The sequence below is a fragment of the Fistularia commersonii genome, chromosome 2, assembly GCF_037954325.1.
Source record: "Fistularia commersonii isolate RoL2024-O1a breed Wild chromosome 2, RoL_Fcom_v1.0, whole genome shotgun sequence".
Lineage (NCBI taxonomy): Eukaryota > Metazoa > Chordata > Actinopteri > Syngnathiformes > Fistulariidae > Fistularia > Fistularia commersonii.
Genome location: NC_141285.1, coordinates 13,444,760 through 13,466,440, shown reverse-complemented (window position 1 = coordinate 13,466,440; position 21,681 = coordinate 13,444,760). Strand labels below are relative to the sequence as shown.

At 40.5% G+C, this 21,681-nt stretch overlaps 1 protein-coding gene across 4 annotated transcripts in view; it reads right to left on the bottom strand.

The window, feature by feature from the left end:
* The window catches only part of eys (EGF-like photoreceptor maintenance factor), a 164,495-nt gene that overhangs the window by 61,867 nt on the left and 80,947 nt on the right, over positions 1-21,681 (bottom strand). For all 4 annotated transcript variants that reach the window (XM_086168217.1, XM_086168227.1, XM_086168234.1 and 1 more), the window contains 8 exons: positions 16,971-17,095; positions 16,406-16,530; positions 15,948-16,158; positions 11,440-11,630; positions 11,233-11,324; positions 6,623-6,773; positions 6,389-6,501; positions 5,919-6,097 (listed from right to left, as the gene is read on the bottom strand). In XM_086168217.1, coding sequence (XP_086024343.1) covers positions 5,919-6,097; positions 6,389-6,501; positions 6,623-6,773; positions 11,233-11,324; positions 11,440-11,630; positions 15,948-16,158; positions 16,406-16,530; positions 16,971-17,095 — 1,187 coding nt within the window. The remainder of the gene's footprint in view (positions 1-5,918; positions 6,098-6,388; positions 6,502-6,622; positions 6,774-11,232; positions 11,325-11,439; positions 11,631-15,947; positions 16,159-16,405; positions 16,531-16,970; positions 17,096-21,681) is intronic.

The following is a 21,681-nucleotide window of genomic DNA, read 5'->3' as shown; positions in this document are numbered from 1 at the left end:
TTCATACATATTTACTTTCCTTGTAATAACTACATCGTTTACTCTGGTCTTTGGTCTTTAATTGGATTTCATTCCATTTTTATGGGGCTTGAGGTCCCATTAACAGTTTCTAGATTTCTCTTCAGTAATATCAATTACTTAAAATTTACAGCTATCTCCAAAAATCTCCAAATCATTGCTTTGTGTAGTTAATTCTCTCTGTCAGAAATGATTTGTTACTATATTAACAAATGTTTAAAACCTCCACTGTATCATATTATAGTCTGCTATGTTACCATGTACTACATACTTTATATTTGACTGGGTTGTGTCAAAATAGTATACTTATAGTGTTTCAGCTTAGCTTACCTTCCTGTCACCCCAATTGCTGTAAGCATTCTCCACACTGACTGGGCAGGGAATCCTCTACATTTGACCGCGACTGGGAAGAGCCATGCCTGCCATCCTCTCCCCTGCTGTCATGCAAGAGATTCTGGAATTTGGCGCTCTTTTTTTCAAACGCCTGCCAACAACCCTCATCCCATGGGACTGTAAGTTCAATGAGGATGATCTTCTTTGCCTCTTCAGACCACAGTACCGCGTCTGGCCTCAGGGTTGTCTGGACAACCTGGGGGGATTGGAGTCTTCCCCCCAGGTCTACCTTCATTTCCCATGATTCAGCTTTTTGCAGCAGATTGCTTCTTGTTGTTGCTGTAATTGGTGGCTTTTGTCCCTCCCTTACAAACTTGTCATGGCACCACCTGTATCTTCCTTGGGCAAGTGCTGTTTGACACCCTGACAGGATGTGTGCCATGGTACCCCTCTCCCCGCAGAGCTTGCACGATGGGTCCTCCCTCCTGCCCCACTTGAGTAAGTTTGTCAGAGTCTGGAGTGTATCATACAATGACCTTAGTATGAATGAAAGGTGGAAAGGCTCCAGTTTCCACGGATCTCCCCATGTGATCTTCCTCTCGGGTAGGTCCCATTTGGTCCATGCTCCCTGGTACGCTACCTCCTCTGCCTTGCCCTTCATCCTTCCTCCATCAGGTTCCGTATTTCCTCCTGGATCATGGCTGTTTTTTCCTTAGAGTCTGCCTTCCCCCATTGCTGGGCATGGGAAGTTCCAGGACCCTGTCTTCCTGTGCATGCTATTCCAATGATGTTCTGTAGCTTCAACATACTTTTGGCTTGTGCTACAGACGAGTCAGCTGCCCACTTGCCTCTTGATCTTATGAGGATGCCTGCTTGTCTGACGTTTTAATCCCGGGAGTCTCTGTATGTCATTTTAATTCTGCACTTTGCTGCCATAAATTCCTCCACCACAAAAGAAGAAGTTGGAGCTGCCGTGATCTTATGCAGAGGCGTGCCGAAGTGAGGCTTGGAAGGATTCCCAGCCACCTTTGAATGGTACTCGTTGATCTTCCTCTCCACTCCTTCAATAGTTGTTACTGAAATTTCATACACCGTCAACAGCCACATGAGTCCTGGCACCAATCCATGTTGGTAAAGCCATGGATAGGACAGGATCTTGCGGTCCACCTACACCTACAGTATAAGGGCCAGTCATTTAAAGACAACAATATTCTGGCCAAAGAAGACAGATGGTTTTAAGAGAGGAGTCAAAGAAGCTAGCTTTGTCAAAACAGAAAAACTTTTTCTTAACAGGGGAGGGGGCCTCAGGCACAACCTTTTACAAATGTATAATGCCGTACTGGGATCAATATCAAGACTGATTTGCACACACAGACCAGGCCCATCTGCACCCTCCAAAAAACAGGAAACATACATGAGCCTCCAGTAACTTCCACATAAGCCTCAGTCCATGTGATCCCACAGATCCCCTTTGTCTGGCTTTGCCTTTTCACATTCCAATATAGGTAATCCCCAAAAGTTGCACCTTTGTCCCAAATGAACGACACCCCTATTAACATAACAACCCCCTTTGACCTAGACCCACCCGAATTCCTGGGAGTTAAATTCAGTAACACCCCACAGGTCATTAGAAGTGAAGACATGTAGAAAATTCAAGTCCAGGTCCCACAACAGGAGATTTAGACAGGTATAAGCAATATCGACTCCTTAAAACGCAATCTCATTACCTTCAGAGGGAAATTTTTACCCACAAATAACACTGTACCTTTAATAGTTTGATGGGTATGGCCCCTATGGTGCAATAATCTTTGTGTCAGCTCTTTATGCAGCGTTAGCTAGTAACCAAGAAGACATGAAGCACTGAGACTTCGCTCTTCAAACCAACAAGCTGTGATTATTCTTGCAATTTAGAGAATTGAAAAAGGCAAAAAAGAGACAACTTTACTTAAAATTGTGACATCTTGTATGAGCTAAGCAGCACCTGACTGTAACTATAACATAATCTATAATCATACTAACCCTCCACCATAAACCCAAAGGCTGAAAGTGTATTTTTTTTGTTTCCACCATTCCTGCCAGAAAACAGCAAACTTTAGGCAGAGGCCCCTGTATTGTAGGACCTTATTGTTAAAATGCCAATACGACCGGACCTGTTGGCCCGTAGTTGTGAACAGCTCAAATGCAACAAAATGACAATTGGAAAAGCCAGCATTTGACTAATCAGGGTAGGAGGGCCTTGACAGGTTAAACCTGTCAAGTCTGGACGCCAACACCCGACCACTGCAGGTCCAGACCCAGGTGTACTGTCTGGCTTGTGGGCTTTGTATTCTATAAGTTTCTAGCAGATCATAAAGGGATATGGTGGATCGGAGAGCCCGAGAAGGTCATGTATGGGGCTCCCTACCTATTCTGTCAACAGTCTTATCAAGAGTGCAGTTGAAGTCTCCACCCATTCTGATGTGAGTGGAAAGTTCATCCTTGAGAGTGTGGAACATGTTCACATGTTCAGTGCCACTAGTTAGAGTGTATATGTTAACCAGGCAAAAGACTCTGCTTCCACTACCCTCATAATCAGCAAACAGCCCCTCACTGCCTCAGCAGAAGACAGAAAAAGAGGAAGAGGATAGCTAAACCTGCACTCTTGGTGGTTCCATGGCTGGGGTAATAGGGTCCATCCCACAATGAACCCTAGTCTACCTCATCCGTCTGAGCTTTGAACGTCTCCTGCAAGAGCACGTCCAGCATTTTCTGGAAACAAACATCAGATATCAGTGCTCTCTTGTTTCTGTCTCCCCCACCACTGATGGTCAAAGAGGCTGCCCTAAGAAATGGCATGAATGGGGGAAGAGAGATACCAAAGTGAGAAACTTGACACGAAACACAACAGGGTGATTGAAAGCGCAAGAGTGATACCTGGACTTCTACTTTCTCTTCCTTGTAGTTTTGCTTTTCACCTTCCTAAGAATTGCAACCTGTACCATTTCCTTTCATCCAAAGGGTGCAGATCTTGTGGTTTGTTGATGGCACTGACCGATTAGATTAACTTATCAGTGTAATCTAAGTAATCTGAGCCATCAACCTTCTCATAGAAGGTATCCTCTAAGAAGTCATTAATGTCCTCTAAGGAGTAAAGTTTTTTTCTGTACCTTATTGCTGCGGCTAACTGAAAGTATCTGACTCCGACTTACATTCTGATGGTATGATTATGTGTGTGACCCATAAAGCCGGGGCGTTCATTTTTCCCTGCTGTCCTCATGGAGGTTCCAGCTGAGGCCTGCTCCACAATGAGAATGGGGAGCTGCAGGAGGTGCCCTCTCTGCACTGAGTCCTCATGACAGACAAAGGGGCTGGGCACACTTGACCTGCAGCACCAGCGGACATAGCTGCATCGGAAGCTGATACATCGGCCGGAAAAGCAGCTGTGCTCTCCAATTCCAACATCCTGTTCGGACAAGTTACTCATTTGTAGCCAACATCTCCACATTCAAAATGTTTCATCTGCCCTGAACTGGCGTACACCATATATGAGGTATCTTAATACTTCACCCAGATTGAGACCTCCAAGGTTCTGACGGCACCTCCAAAAACATGAAGACCTGCCTTCTCAGGGACTGAAGATGCTTTAGCCCATGATCTTTGCACCCCAGGCTCACAGTTGTAAAGCCACTGGCGAACTTTCCAAACCTTTTTAGTTCACTTTCCAACAGACTGTTTGGAATGAATGGTGGCGCACCAGAGATGGTGATCCGCGTTGACGGTGCGGACAGTGGAGACACCAGCACGAAGGCATCCTCGATAACCACCCAGCTAGCAATCAGCTGGTGGACAAGGGCTTCTGACTTCAGGAAGGCAACCGCATTCTGGACGTGTACATCAGATTTTCACGTTCTACCTGCTCGCTGACTGCAAGCAGTATTCCTTCCACGGACACTGTGCTGTCAGGAGGCATTATCCGTACTCTGTGCCGGAGAGACGAGGGGGGCTCAGAGGATGCCACGTCTCCGATAAGCCGGCACTGCCAGGCAGGTGTGCGGGCACACCTCTTGGACCAAACAATCGAACAAAAAAACATCAAAAAATATCAAACATGAACAGATAATATGCAGACAGAAACAAATTAATAAAAGGTGAAACAAAGTACATATACAAAAAATAGTGAGTGGAAAAAATGGCCCAAAAAGGCAATTTCAATTGCCACTCCCCTCTCACACACCAGCACCGGAAGAAGAAGAAGGCAGTTAGGAATAGAATACGAGAACAGCTTTAGTAGCCCAACACAAAAATGTGAGTGTCTTACCCTTATAAGTGCATAGATGAAAGGACAATTTTGCTTGCTCTGAGGCATTTCAGTGCACTTAACATGCATTGCTGATGTCACGTTAGATATTTTCTAATAACAGTATGTGAGCCAAAACAGCTCTGCCACCCTGCTATTTTTAGCAGTCACATTGTCCAGAAGTGCAGGAGCAGCAGGTCAAGGTCAATTCTGTAAATACTGATGTTGCTGGCATGTTTTGATTGTAGTGATAACCAGTTTCATGCATAAGTGACATTAACCAGTTGACGAGTCTCTTATAGGTTGTACCCTTTGAATTTTAGGGCTATTGAGCAAACCATGTAAAAGCCTTTCAGTTGTGCATAGGAAAGATCCAGAGGATCTGAATGGTCTAATATGTTTCACACAGAAGCACACTCAATGACAATTTTCCCTAAAAATGACAAATATCAAGAATTTGTAGGAATTAGAAAAGCAATATCAGATATTACAGATTTTAACACCAATATTTTTAACACTTTACCGAATAAATGCAACTATATATAATCTGAAATTTTACAACAATGGATCCATCATACTAAAAAAACAAATAATTTTGACAATCAGAAAACGCATGTGCATGCAAAAGACATGCATTGTCTTTGAAAATCATGCATTGTCACAGGCATGTCAAAGACATGCATTGTCCTTGAAAATCACTCTAACCATTTATAAAAGGAATTACTAATTATGGGGAATTCAGATATTCTCAAAAGGTCAGTAATGAAATGTTAGCCAAGTGGCAGAGATTCAAATGTAACACAAATATACAGTATATATTGTGAAATTTAGCCACACCACTGTAAATGGTTTGATTGGGTGTATGAAGTGCTGGACTGGTTGGGACAAAAACATTTTGGTGAGGCCATGGGGTGAGAGCCTTAGCTGAGTGCTGAGAGCTACAAGGTCACTTTCTCATTGTCAATGAGTGTTGGAGGTGACTATGAACATACAGTGATGGTTCAAGCTGCTTATATGGATCTCTCATTTCATTAATCATGTCCTGAATAATTCAAATCACTCAAAATTCCTAAAGCAGCTGACTCTATTCTCCCTCATAGTGAAACCTATTAACCAAAGCGGCTCAGCATATATTAACCAACATAATTTGTTGGCTGGCTCTTGAAGATACTGCTGTGGAGGTCACAGTATAGTAGCTTGTTAAGCTTTTTACTGAGTGTGTTATAGCATTAGAACACTGCAGGCCACAGAAAAAAATGAAGAAAGACAAATTAATAAATCCAAAGCCTACCTTTCTCACAAAAAGTTCCCATAAAATGAAGTGGGCAGTGACAATAAGGCTGAGCTCCACCAGAAGGCTGTGGCTGATGACATGTCCCTCCATTGTGGCAAAGACCATCACGACAAACTACATCTTGAGAAGGTTTTAATGTTTGTGAGGATACGTCCACGATTGTTGGCTCTTCTATTCTGCCGGTGGCAGACAAAAGAGGTGTCAGACTTTGAAGAATTGCCCCAGTAACTTATGACCTAAATGTTGGAATAGGCAAAATTTACAATTATTCATTAACTTTATTTAAATTGTAGGTCGGTTTGGAAATTAGCTGGTGTTGCTATGAAAACAATTGTGTAATTGACCTTAAGGGGGAGTCGTAATGTTTCTTCTTGCACCTGTGCATGCATTCATGCACAAATGCACACACAAACACACACAATATTGCTGAGTGAAAACAAATTCAAAACTTCCCTCTCAGATTTTACCTGCATTGGGCTATGTTGTTGCTTGCAATGGCATTGGATGTGTAGAAATTCCTTATTTTATTGATTTCAATTATTTCAATGCATCCAGTAAAGTTGTGGAAAGGCTCTGCTTTCTTGGGAAAAATTAAATTTAAGACAATACATTTCAAACCAGTTTTCATATCTTTATGTACAATTCTGCACACACTGGGTGAATTCTGGTATGAAGGAGAGGAAGTTGAAATATCATCTCACCTGATGGGTCAGATACTGTTGTGGTAAACCACCAGTGAAGATGTGGTTTGTTCTTTGTATCATGTGTCCATACCAGTAATTACTTGCTGCACTTTGGATTCTCTCATGACTGTCGAGGGTAACCTCTGCTTCACATGGGATCAAGTGTTGTCTATTAAAAGAGCACAACAGATTTTATAGGTTACTTTTACTGAGCGATTGACTGTGGGAAAAAAAAAAAATGTGAGTTCCTTTTAGTGATTTACATGAACTCTATTCTCCCTCACAACACTAAATGGCAACGTGACTTCTATTTGCAGCAATGATAAGCAAGCAGCTGATCAAGAGCAATGTCGGGGGAAGTTTAAAATTTATTAACATGAACATTAGACCGAATATCTCTTAATAGTGAGGAGAAGGACTCACCAGGGTCCCTCAGATCGATAGTTCTGCAATGCTAAAATTCCTTTGTACATGACCGAACCATCTCAGTCCCGCTTCTCTGACCTTCTCTCCAAAACATCTAACTTGTGCTCTTCCTCTGATAGACTCATTCCTGATCCTATCTTTCCTGGTCACTCCAAAAGAGAACCTTAGCATCTCTGTGACCTCTAGCTCTACCTCCTGTCTTTTTGTCAGTGTAATTGTTTCTAGGCCATACAGCATTGCTGGTCTCACCACTGTCTTGTACACCTTTCCTTTCATTCTGGCTGATAGTCTTCTATTGCATAGTACCTCTGACACTTTTCTCCAACAATTCCAACCTGCTTGAACCCGTCTCTTCCCCTCTTTTCCAAACTCTCCGCTGCTCTGGACTGTTGACCATAAGTACCTGAAATCCTCCAACTTCTTGATCTCCATTCCCTGTAGCCTCACACATACTCTGTCTTGCTGCCGCCAACCTTCATTCCTCTCCTTTCCAGCGCATACCTCCACTTCTCTAAATTTTCATCAGCATGTTCTCTGCTCTCACTTCAGATCACAATGTCATCTGCAAGCATCATGGTCCATGGAGATTCCTGTCTAACCTCATCTGTCTGCCTGTCCATCACTACTGCAAACAAGAAGGGACTCTGTGCTGGTGCCTGATGGAAACCCACCACCACCCAGAACTTCTCTGTTACCCCTATAGCACACCGCACGACTATCTCACAGCTAGCATACATGTCCTGCACCAGTCTAACATACTTCTCTGTCACTCCAGATTTCCTCATACAATACCAGACTTCTTCTCTTGGCATCCTGCCATATGCTTTTTCTAGATCTACAAACTGTGTACTTCTCTATTAGCATTCTCAAAGCAAATATTACATCTGTAGTGCTCTTTTTAGGCATGAAGCCATACTGTTGTTCACAAATGCTGACTTTTGCTCTCAGTCTAGTTTCCACGACTTTTCCATTCAACTTAATTATATGGCTCACCAACTTTATCCCTCTATAGTTGGTGCAATTCTGCACATCCCCCTAATTCTTAAAAATGGGCACCATTACACCATGTCTCCGTTCTCCAAGCATCTTTTCACTCTCTAAGATCCTGTTGAATAATCTAGTCAGAAACTCACCGCTGCCTTTCCTTGACACTTTCACACCTCCACAGGTATATCATGATCAACTGCCTTTCCACTCTTCATCCTCTTCAATGCCTTCCTCATTTCTCTTTTACTAATCTCTGCTATTTTTTTGGTCTACAATAATCAGCCCCTATACCCTTACCTCTCTTTCATTTTCCACATTCATCAGCTCTTCAAAGAACTCTTTCCATCTTCCCATCACTCTTTTAGCATCTGCAAATATATTTGCCTCTTTATCCTTAATCACCCGGACTTGTTGTACATCTTTTCCATCTTTATCTCTGCTTTGCCAACCTGTATAGATCATTCTCTCTCTCCTTACTGTCCAATTGAGCATACAAGTCATCATACTCCCTTTGTTTTGCCTGTGCTACCTCTATCTTTACCTTACGTTGTATCTCCCTGTATTCCTGTATGTTCTCTTCCGTCCTCTCAGTGTCCAACTTCTTCTTTGCTAACCACTTTCTCTGTATATACTCCTGCACTTATTCTACCAGAGTCACCAGAGCCATCCTCCAAACCAAACCACCATCCTATGCAGTCTAGCTATGCTCCCACGTGACCTAGTTTGCAGTAACTAATCTCTTTCAGGTTACCGCTACTATACAACATGTAGTCTACCTGCGTGCTCCTATGTCAACTCTTACTAGTTGCCTTTTCTGGAAAAAAGTGTTCACTATAGCCATTTCCATCCTTTTTGCAAAGTCTACCACCATCTATCCCTCTGTGTTGCTATCCTGTATACTAATTCTGCCCACCACTTCTTCATCTCCTCTATTGCCTGCACCAACATGCCCATTGGAGTCTGCACCAATTACCCCTCTCTTATCTGGGAATATTCTGCCTCACTTCATCCAGCTCATTCCAGAACTTCTCCTTCTCCTCAAACTTTCATCCCATCTGTGGGGCATAGCCACTAACAACACTGAGCATCACGCCTTCAATTTCCAGTTTCAGTCCATCTTTTCACCTTCAGAACATTCCTAACAAACTGCGCCATCAAGATAACTCCTACTCAATTTCTCTTCCTGTCAGCACCATGATAGTACAACTTAAAACCTTCTCCTAAGCTTCTAGCCTTACTGCCTTCCCACCTGGTCTTCTAGACACAAAGCATATCCACCTTCCATCTCTGCAGCATGTAGACCATATCTTTACCTGTTTTCCTGTGCCTTCCTCCTCTCCTTCTTTGATTAGACACACTTGTACATATTATAAGTTAAGGATGCATTAACAAGAATCAAAATCCTCATTTCCTTTTTATATTCTTCAAGTCTATAAATATTAAATGCTTTTACATCACTGGTATTTTTATTGATACTTTTCATTAGTTCAGTACCTCTTGATTTTCTTGTCCAAAGATTCTTTATGTATATTAACATTTGAAACCATAGCAGAGCTATTCCTAGACCAATCACACACTTGTAACACCATGGGAGAGTAGATAATTACCAAAGTGTATAGTTTGGACGAACCATCTGCAGCTTGAGGGTACTTGTGCCACGCATGCATAGTCTCTTCTCCTGTGTCTCATGATACCTCTTGTTCCCTGAGTTGAAATTAGGAGCCCCATGAAGCAATCTAGGCTGATTTGTTAAGCCTTTACTTTGCACACTGTTGCATATGCAGGCTAAACACTCGGGGCACTAACTTCAAGCTGCGTAAGTCCTTCCTCAAGAGCTTGCATGGAGAAGCGGTTAATTTAGAAGCAGTCTGCCGGAGCGGCCTGGCCAGGAGCCAGAGGGCACTGTGCTCACTGTCCTTGAGAAGTCAGCCCCACCGGATTTCTATTTAACATATTGAAATGTGTCTTTGACGGGAAGATATATTAAAAGTCTATAATGAGGTAGGCAGTGATGTTGAGGATGGCCATGATGTCGTAGCTCTGGGTCAAATCAGACAAAGATGGACGGACCCGGCTATCGGACAATTACAAAGAATTTGCTTTGTGACACCAGAAACCATTTTTCCACACTCCCGACCCTCTGGATATGACAGCTCTCTTTCTCACATTGTCTCCAAGGGGTTGGTACAGAACATTATGATTGATTCATGCTGCTGTTGTATTTTTCTTCCAGAAAAAATAGGGGTCTCGAGCCCTGTGGCCCTTGAACCTGGTTGGCCATTCTAGATGCACTTGTATATTTAGGTCATATCTATTCTATGTGGGGAGGGAGGCAAATTCCCTGCTCTACTTCAAGATAATTTTCACACAATTATAAACTTTTGTTAATTTCTCTCACTTATGTGTATATCTTTAAAAATGTGAATCTTCAATTCCACCAAGGTATTCAGTCATTAAAGTGCAATGAATGGCAAATAAGAAGCTTAACAAATCTTATCTGTTGTATCTCAGTACATCTAACAGAAAAAAAAAAATGTGGTGCAGTACATTGCTAATTTATTCTGTAAATTTTCCCTTTAATTCAAGCAAATTGATGAGTTAAATATTATCTGCTTTGTTGCTTCCAGTTCATAAATAATGATTTTTTTTGTTTTCAAACTACAACATAATCACACTAATGTCAGAGAATATTAGGGCGGACTGGCAGGCTGATTGTGCAGGGGCTTATGAACAATGTACTGAGGGGGGTGCAGACTCACTTTAAATCATTTAAACATTGATTTTATGCCTGGCTCCTCCTTGTTAATCCTTTTGTGATGAAAAACTGCAAATGAAGACTTTGGTACAGCCAATAAAACATAGTTAATGATCACTAATGCATTTGCTGCGGGATATTCTGACATTTGTTTAAGGTCTTTACCATGTAAGCCCATTTGCCCAATTCTTAATCTTTTAGTGAGTTGATTCCTGTCACAAGTGTCTTTAAGTCGTAGTTATTATATAAATTTATACACATTCAAAATAAGTGGATTCTTAGGGATTCAGTTAATAGTACTTGAAGCATGAAAAGTATTTGAACACAATGCGTTTATCATTAAAAACTAAGAAGGCTGTTATTTAGACTATGGCTGTCATATTCTTGCCAGGTCATGCACACCACAAAAGGCATCACTGTATTGAAATAAAAGAAAAAAATCAAACATAACATCACGTACCTGATATGCACAGTATGTATTTTTCCATCATCTACTTGAACTATTGTACTGATCAATGTAGCCTTCTCCTCTTCATTACAGCAAAAGCCATACTTTAAAACATGTGAGAAAGATGTGATTCCATGTTAGTATTACGTATGTCATATAATACATTGCTTTTTAATCAGACTGGTTATAATACATTGTTGATTAATGAAAGAGTTTTACCTTCAGTATTCCATCCAAGATGAAAAGTTTCATGAAAAAGAAACTCCCATTGACCAGTCCTTGGTCCACATAAATTATTGTTCCCTGTTTCAGTGGAGTCTGAAATCTCACAGTTATACTGTTGACAGCGCTGAGGTCGGTATTCTCAAACTCCAAGAAGGAATTCCCAAAGTACCGCACATAACTTGAATCTTAAAAAAAAAAAAAAAATACAGAAGGTTTCAGGGGGCAAAAACGGTGATCAAAATCAAGAAAGGCAGCATTTTACACCTGCTTACAAGATATTCTAGTGAGATTCATTATTGATTCCTGAACGAAGAATCAGAAAAGGTTTTTGCTTTCACTCCCTTCCTCGATAGCCAGGTCATTGCTCAGGTTTGGTACACAACAGCAACTTAAGCAACTATTGAAGATTAAATGTCTGAGTAAATACATTTCCATAAGGAAGTACTTATTAGACTTCAATAATACCTTCTTGTTTCTTCTGCTATGGCTAAAGATTCTTTGTTGCAGCAAAAACTCAAAATACAGTAAGTACCTATCAAATAATGGCTAAAAAGGACATAATGACCACAGCACAAACTGCAGGAAATAGGCCAAAGGAAATAGGCCATAATCTACCGCTTATCCTGCACCCGGGGTTACTGGGATGCTGGAGCCTATCCCCATAGGTTTTTATTTTTTTTATTTTTTGCTCAATTTACAGAGATATAGAATATAATTTCATTTGCCAAAGAAGTTATGAAGCATACAAATTGCATTGTATTAGACAAGAGAAGAATCCGGCGTGGACTGAATGTATTCACACAAGTTTATTCCCTGCCTTGTTTTATAATGGAATAACTTGGCTTGTATCACCCACATGAGAATAGGCAATTATGGGGTATTTCAGCACAAGTTTCACTGCCTGCAAGCTTATTGGGTATAGTGACACAGAAAAACTTAAAAGAGTGAGACTGCTAATGCAGGCAGGCATTAGCGGTGCTCATGCTCAATATGCTTCCCATTTAAAAGAAGGGGTGCAATTTGTTGCAGGAAAGTCAAATGACAGCACCTCTTACCCTGAAAAGCATTTGTGGGTATACCTGTTTTGTGCTCTGTCTACCCCGATCAGAAAAATATCTTTACACAGGAGAAATCAGCAAAGCTTCTTTTAGGCTGTTGCCATGATTAATCTGGTAACTGCAAGTGAGACCTTTATCAATATTTGTTATGCATCAAGCAGTAGTAGGCCAGACCTTTTGATCTGACAATGGGGTCCTTGGGACTTTGGCAAACAAGATAACCTAAATATCCCAATTTTCTCTAGAGAGCCATATGACCAATATCCCAAGGAGATCCACTGACAAAAAAGTGAGAATTATTAGGCGCAGACAAACTGTGATCTGTGAATTAATGAGGATAAATGCATGCATCAACAATACTGTGGTGTTTTCTGCTTCATTCCTAACAATGGGGTTTGCCAATGCTGATGATGGAAAATTACCCCTCAGAGACAAAGCTTTTCATTAATTTTAAAGCCTTGTTTAGTCTGATGTAGTCTTTGATGCAGTCTGAGGCTGCTGCCAGGAGGCAGTATCATGCCTCATTAGCAGTTAGTTTCTATCTTGCCTTCAAAGGTCTCCTGTATTACCCCCACTATTTTAGACTTAAACCAGATTTTTCAACCCCAAATCTCAGGACAAAAAAAAATCAACTGAACAAGAAAAATCTAAATTTTAAATGTATGCTCTATAAACCATTTACTTTCATAAATTTCCAATCATACAATCTTTCGATGCATCATATCTGTATTTTTATGGAAAACGTATTTATTTATTCTTATTGTGGTAATATTAACAGGTAAAAGTATAGTTAACATAATGCTGACAAAGGGGTTTGCCACTACAGTACTCTGTTCAAAAGCCTTGATTCAAAAGAAATAAAGATTCCCTCAGAGGGAATATTCAGAGATATAAATCATTCAGTACCAATCTTATTATATCCCTTTGTAACTCATCCATAAAAGGGGTGGGAGAATTGATGAGTCATATTTAATATAACTAAAAAAGGTGGGGTGCAATGTTGCAGCACAGACCATACATGAATGTCATACAGGTTATAGCAAAGGATATTTCTCTAGAAAAAATTGTAACCAGAGAAATGTGGACTTAGCATCACTTGAAATAGGAGAGAGCTCTGCTGACAACATTTAATTGATATAGACTTTATGTCCCATTTATTTAAAAACCCAAGATGTAAGTCCTGTTTTGTTCCTGATTTATTGGTAAGGTAATTGATTGACGGATTGAACTTGTCACAAGACAGAGATAAAATACTGCTGAGGACCATTTCTGGGCCTTTGCAATTTCTGAGCCCTGAAGTGAGGCAAAAGGTCACTCCTTATCTACAAAGTTGGCAGAAAAAATGTCTTATTGTCAAGATAGTTGATGTAGGAAGATTAATTTGAATTATACTGTTGGGCTGATTTACACAGGGGACTGTATCCAAAATAAAACCTTGCTTTCTTTTAAACTTCAGTGCTTAATTCTATCTTTGGTCTCTGTTTTTAAAGACAAGATATCAATTGGCTCCTGATTCACAGGTAATTACAATAGAAAATAACGCACAGGGGTGGGCAGACCATGAACTGCTGCTGAATTACTTTACATTAAAATTAGTATTTTAATGTATTTGACATTCTCATTTATAACATGTGAATGTCACCATGGCCCACTGAAACATTTTTTAAAACTAATTGGATTAAAAGAGCTACACCGTGCTGTCGTCAAAAATTGGAAATACAATAAAAGAAAAATGGATACAAGTAAAAAAACGCTGACACGACTTGCTGGATTTTCCTCGGGTGACTTTCAACAGGAAGCTCAAAAACAGATAGTGGATGGTATATATGGTCCTTAGGCCAACTTCGAACTCACCCAGTTAATTTTTGTGGAGCTAAAATAATTCAGTTTTTACTGAACTTGGCTGTAAAATAACCACTAAGTAAATTCTACCAAATTCTGGTTCAGCAAGTGTAAGCCCTCACCAGCAGTATATTTAAGATTGACTCTTACACAGGCCTCAGCCTTACATACATAGTAGCAAACAAAAGGAACATATAAGAAAAAATTTGAAATGTCCTTTTTGGGGCTTTGAGTGACAGAGGAATTAGTATCCTACACAGCCAGTGTACCAAGTACATTTACTCAGTCCCCTGTACATTTAAATTCCCATGAACTTCCTTTTCAAAAGGTTGTGAAGCAATCTTAGATTTAAAGGAGCACTGTCAGAGTCTATTTCAAGCAGCACCGAGGGCACTGCATGCTTTAGATGGTGACCTAGTTAGATCAACTTCTCTTCACGTTAAAAATTATTTTCTTTGATTATGCATGTTTATGTGAAAGAATATGGGGATATTTGGTGGGATACCAAAACTTGATTTCTTTATCCTGTCTTTGTATATTTAACCCTGTTTTCACCGCAGCATTTGAAGAGCATTGGATCAGGTGCAACAGGGAAGACTCTATTATGTTGGGCTCAGAGTGATTTTCAGAATGTCGCACTGAATTGGTTCAAGCTTGCCTGTGTTCAATAGATCTGTTTTACAGCTTCATGAACAGTTTCAAAGGTAGATAGACCTCATCTGTCAAGGAGTAACAATCTGCCCATTGTTCTGATTCCTCTCATATAGATGACTGAATACAATACCCAGAAATGTCTAACATATTTGGATCTGTTATTAAAAATGTGGTAGAGTATGTTCAAACTTCCATTCTCTAACTGTTAGCTGCTCAGCACAAAGACGGATTACTTGCACATTTTAAGGGTTCGGATAAATCAAACAAAAACTAGGTCATTTTTTGCTTTATCAGACACTCAGGTTTAAAGATATTGGTTTGTTTTTGTTGTTTTTTATTTAGTTCTATATATTGTATTATTGTTTGTCTAATAAACTTTAGCTACATAGAAATTTGTGTGTAACTGCATGTGGAAAGTGAAACAGACTGAATTTGGACAAAGATAATGAATCCTTAGATTTGCAAACTGTGTTGCTCAGGACTCATCGGGTGTTTGCTAAACCATGGAATTTTGATTGCAAACTCAAAAATGTTGTAAACATACAAATCGTCTGACAGATTTCTGGGCGGGGTTTATAATTTCTTATTTGCATTTCTTCTGTCCAAAAAACTCGATGGACATCGGTTTTGTACTGGTCCTGGATTGTGATTTGGACAATCAGAACACAGCTCTAGATTTTTGAGTGACTAGATTTAAGCAGCAATTCTGCTTGAGCTCCATTAACAGTGATTGGAGATTGCACTTGTATTATTGTGTGTGTACCACTGAAATCGGGCATATAAATGTTTTTGTGTTTACTTCTATTATCATTTACTTATTTAGTTTGTTTTCAAAAAGGGGGGGGGGGGGGGGTCAAGATCAGGTGCTTCTGATATATAGTTAACATTTCTCAAAAATAGCATGGGGATACTGCAGCATACATGATACAGGCACAAAACAGTTTGTACCTGTGGATTCAGCTGTTGGTGCCGGGCTAAGTGTTGGCGTTTGCAGACTGGGTGTGAAGCCGTGAGTGATGTTCCTGACTGCAATCGCCAGGGGAACAGCATTCGTAACAGGAGGGAGGCAGGTGACCTTGTTGATGCCATCTACACAGGAATAGGCTTCTGGACATGGATTCAGCAGGCAATCGTCATAGTTGTGCATGCAGTTCTTCCCCTGTGTGCAAAGCATAAACAGCCTGTGGATGAATGTGTGAAGCTCATAACTGAATGATATAATCTTACCATTAATACTCTATGAAAATAGAATGCAATATGTTCACTACTATAAGAAACTGACACAAATTTAATATTTCCAGTAAATATTTGTAAGAAAGCACTCATGGTCTGAAGGTGTAAGAGGGTAAAGGTTAATTAAAAAGAAGAAAAAAAGATGAAAGAGAGGCATAGGTGGGATGCCTCACCACAAATCCAGGACGACAGAAACAGGTGTAGCCATAGCCTGGATCATTCTGAACGCACATCCCCTGGTTGCAGGGCTGTGGAAGGCACTCATTAATGTCATCCTCACAGTGAAGGCCTGTCCAACCTGCCAGGAACAAAAGCCCACAGAGTGCATTGGTGAGCCCAGGCTCTCCCACTTCCACCCTCTGAAGTGAATATCAATCAGATTCTCCTACATTGATTTGCTTCTTTTGGGTTCACACACACACATACGCAGACAAGAAAAGGCTTTCACTAAAGAGTCGGGCACTACATACATTTTAATGAGTCTAGGCAGTATCGTCTTTTTATCATTTTTTTACTACTGTACGACCACTCTTTTTTTCAGAAGAAAGGCAAATGACTTTTGAATGACTTTGAGGCAACAAAGCAATGTGGGCAGTATTGTAACCTTTCCCGACATCTTATTTGGTTCACACATTTGGGGCATAGCAAGAGTTCAGTGATTTCACAAGTTACACAGGGTCTTTGCTGCTTCAAATCAAATACATGGAAAAAAATTCACAGGACAACTAAGTGACTCACCTGACCTGCAGTGGCATACATAGCTGTTAATCTGATCTTGACAAATGGCACCATTCTGGCAGGGAGCTGAACAACATTCATTAACATCTACTTCACAGAAATCTCCCATGAAACCTGGTGGACAGCTAAGAAAACAGATCATACTTCAAAATTCTGAGACTGCCTTGCAGCTCTGCCACTTTCCCCTTTTGGGTCTGACACACGGTATCCAAGAACTGCTTGCATTCATAATTCATCAAAAGAGAAGCATATTCTTGAGACGAAGAAAATCACATTAGAAACATTTTAGAGAACTCTTCAGTGAAGTCAGAAAACCACGCTATAACAACTGAGTAAGGAGCTAATTAAATCTAATATGCTGTCATATGTTTTACTCGGACCAGATGTGGACAAAAACATCATCATTAATCCCATTCTTTGTGTTTATCATATTAAGCTTAAACTTTATAACAAGTTAAACTTGCGAATTGGAAGAGAAATATGCAAAATACATACTTTTGACAAAACCACTTCAGTGAAGTCACGTGATTACATTGCAACGACTGTTTATTTCTAACAGACAGAATAATATCAGTGATAAACAAATAAAATGTATACAATGAAACATTGTGTACAGCTATTGGATTCGTAATGTTTTAAATTGAGAAGCTGGTTAAAGAAAAGTTTTTAATTGTTATTGTGAATTTATTGTAAAATTTATGCTGTGGTCAGCGCTTCGGCCGCACAGAACGAAGGACCCTAGTTCAATTCTGACAATGTGGCGTTAACATGTTCTCCCTGTGTCTGCGTGGGTTTCCTCCAGGTTCCCCACTTTTATGTCACACTCTAAAAAGGTTAATAGGAAAAATTGGGAAAATTGACCAGATGTGGTAATGAGAGTGCTGATAGTTTTCTGTTTGTATATATGGCCATTGTGATTGACTGGTGACCAGAGAGGATGGCCTCCTTGCAATTATATATGAGACACTTGTTTGTGTCTATATGCAAAGACACTATTGGCCATAAGAATTCCAATCAAATCAAAAACTATCTTATAGCCATATCATTGGATCCGCACTTGTATGTGTAGAATGCATGAGTGAAGACAAGAGAAATGTTGTCAAATGATAACTATCTGGTGGTCAGTTGGATCATGTCTGGGAGGACCATTGGGCAGACCCAGTAAATCATCAGCTAGTTTGGTGAACTGGAAACATTGTCTTACGTCAGCAAGATCTTCAAGTCACACATCTGAAGGAATTTCTACCAAATTATTGGGTAGAGAATGGGGAAACTGCACCCAAATCGTCCATGTTCAGAGCCTCAAATTTTGAAATGTCTTCAAAGTTTGTAGTCAATAGGTCATTGGTGCCTGTTGTTTTAAGCTCCAGGGACCAGGTGTGGATCAGAGTCAGAGATCTTGGGGTCCCTGGATTCTGTCTGGTTTTCTAGCTGACATGGCTCTTTAATGCTGATATTTAGCTATGGACTACAGAGTAGCAGACCAAAGTCGGTTCATGGACATAAGAACTCCAGGAGGGAGCAGATAGCAATTTTTAGCTGTGTTTGATAAAGACAGGAGGAAAGTAGGCACCTCCATTTTGGAGGATTTAGTTTTGTCCTGGAAGGTGGACAGGACCCTCTTAGATTATGGTAAAAGGTACTGCATCAAATAAAGGTATTTAAGTATATTGGAGTCTTGTTCAGCAGCAAGGAAAAGAAGAAGTGCTAAGTTGATTGACGAATCAGTGTGGAATCAGTGTGGCAACATACTAAAGCAGCATATGCATCAGTGTGTTGTGGAGAATAAGAAGCGGACGTGGGGTGCAAAGTTCTGTTTATGAGTTCTTTTATGTTCCACCTCTTACGTATGATCACTGACCTTGGGTCATTCTTCCTATGATGCATGGTCTTGGGTGTAAGTAGCTGAAATAAAGTTTCTTCACAGGGATGCTGGGCCTGAGCTTTGAGATAAGTTGAGGAGCATAGGTGCAGATACACTATATGGCCAAAAGTATTTGCTCACCTGCCTTGACTCGCATACGAACTCAAGTGACATCCCATTCCTAATCCATGGGGTTCAATAAGAGGTGGGTCCACCCTTTGCAGCTATAACAGCTTCAACGCTTCTGGGAAGGCTGTCCTCAAGGCTGTTCAGGAGTGTGTTTCTGGGATTTTTTTACCATTCTTCCAGAATTGCATTTGTGAGGTCACACTGATGTGGGACAAGAAGGCGTGGCCCACAGTCTCCGCTCGAATTCTGCCAAAGGTGTTCTATCGGGTAGAGGTCAGGACTCTGTGCAGGCCAGTCAAGTTCATCCACACCAGACTCTGTCATCCATGTCTTAATGGATCTTGCTTTGTGCACTGGTACACAGTCATGTTGGAAAAGAAAGGGTCCAGCTCCAAACTGTTCCCACAAAGTTGGGAGCATGGAATTGTCCTAAATATCTAGGTAGAAAGTTCAGAGTTCCTTTCACTGGAACTAAGGGGTAAAGCCTAGCTCCTGAAACACAGTGCAGTCATACAAGTACTGTTCTCCTGGCAACCACCAAACCCATACTCATCCATCAGCTTGCCAGATGGAGAAGCACAATTCATCACTCCAGAGAACACGTCTCCACTGCTCTAGAGTCCAGTTGCAGCATGCTTTACACCACTGCATCTGACGCTTTGCGTTGGTCTTGGTGATGTGTGGCTTGGAGGCAGCTGATTGGCCATGAAAACCCATTCTATGAAGCCCTCTGGGCACTGTTCTTGAGCTAATCTGAAGGCCACATGAAGTTTGGAGGTCTGTAGCAATTGATTCTGCAGAAAGTTGGTGACCTCTATGCACTGTACGCTTCAGCATCTGCTGACCCTGCTCCATCACTTTACGTGGTCTACTACTTCATGGCTGAGTTGCTATCGTTCCCAAATACTTTCATGTTCTTATAATACAGCTTACAGTTGACTGTGGAATATTCAGGAGCGAGGAAACTTCACGACTGGATTTTTGTGCCACAGGTTCATCCTATCACAGTTCCACGCTGGAATTCATTGAACACCTGAGAGTGACCCATTCCTTCACAAATGTTTATTAAATCAGTCTGCATCCTTAGGTGCTTGATTTTATACACCTGTGGTAATGGAAGTGATTGGAACACCTGATTCTGATTATTTGGATGGGTGAGTGGCCATATACTTTTGGCCATATAGTCACGATATGGCTGACATGAGGGGTGGGTGTATATCCAGGGAGAGGCGGGAGTAAAACTGCTTCTTCTTGGAATCAAAAGGAAACAGGCGGGTCTGTAATCTGAAAAGACTGTGTCCTGGAAGCATTTTGTCTGAGGTTTTCTGGGCACAACCCCCTCGCAGGAGCCATGGTTGACCAAGGACATGCTTGTGGGATTGTATTTCCTGCCTATCTTGGGAATACCCTTGGGTCCCCCAGGTACAGATAGAATGGCTCACTGGGGACATGAATACCCGGGATGGCACCTATTCAGTTGGCTGCCTCTGCTAACCAGGAATAGATAGGCGGGTGAAGAATGAACGGACCAACAAGCGGGCATATAGACAAAAGGATGGATGGATGGATGGATGGACAATGAATGAATGAATCTCTGAATAATCACTTCTTCTGAAATTGAGTAAAGAAAATGAGGGGAAGAAAAAAATCAGGAGATTTTCCAAACACTGGCCCACATTCTACTGAACTATAAATATTTTTTAGATGCCCAATTAACTTGATCAAGCATAAGGTAGGCAAAACTATTATCAGCTGTGAAGACCTCTGCTGACTTCATTTCCAAGACACGTTGGCTCAGTATCAATCGCGTTTAACACCTTTTATTTACTTTTTTCTTTATAGACAGTCTTAATACATTTGTCGGAGAAAGTAATGAACCCATTGGGGTTGTCATTGTTGTAAGATGAAGCAATAAAAAAACAAGCATGAACCTGGCAACAACAGACAATTAGCAAAAAGTTCCATTCATAACCTCTTTGCTGACCCCCAACAATGAGAGGGAATCAATTTTTCTGAATCAATTTGTTGAACAGATCTAAAATTTGTCAAAACTTCTTTTTCTAAAATGTTAAACACTTGCAAGTGTGCATAAGCATAGTCTGACCAAAATTATCTGGTTTTGAAAATGGAAAATACTCAACCATTAGCTTTCCTTCCATGTATATGCACAATATATATATATATATAGCCAATGACTAGATAGATAGCTTAAGGGGTAACTAAATATTTATTCAATGGATGAAACTACATCTACTCAACTATGCAACTTTCTTCTCATATCAAAGTGCTATCAGTGACTCTTGGATCTATCTGAGTGGTGGCACATTTGATTTAGGTTTCAATCTTTTAAAAGGTAATTACTATTGCATCTACAGTATATCACATATATCCATGCACATTGAATTGAACCTGGATCTGCCAGTCTATTGTACTTTTCAAAAATATTTTGTTCTCTGATCTGCAATAGATAACTAGGGAATACCTTAAACAAGTTGCCCTTACACAAATATCTTATTCCATTGGTGTCTGTTGCCTACTTCTGTTTAAATTTACTAAATGGACACTCACAAAGCACCAAAGTATTCTGAGCTACAGGGATTGAACAAGAGATTTTACGTGATTTGTTTGTGAGAATAAGCATATAAGGCATTCACATGCCGTAAATTGATAAACACAATGTTCTTGTAAAGGCATCTGAAGGATGAATCACACACAATA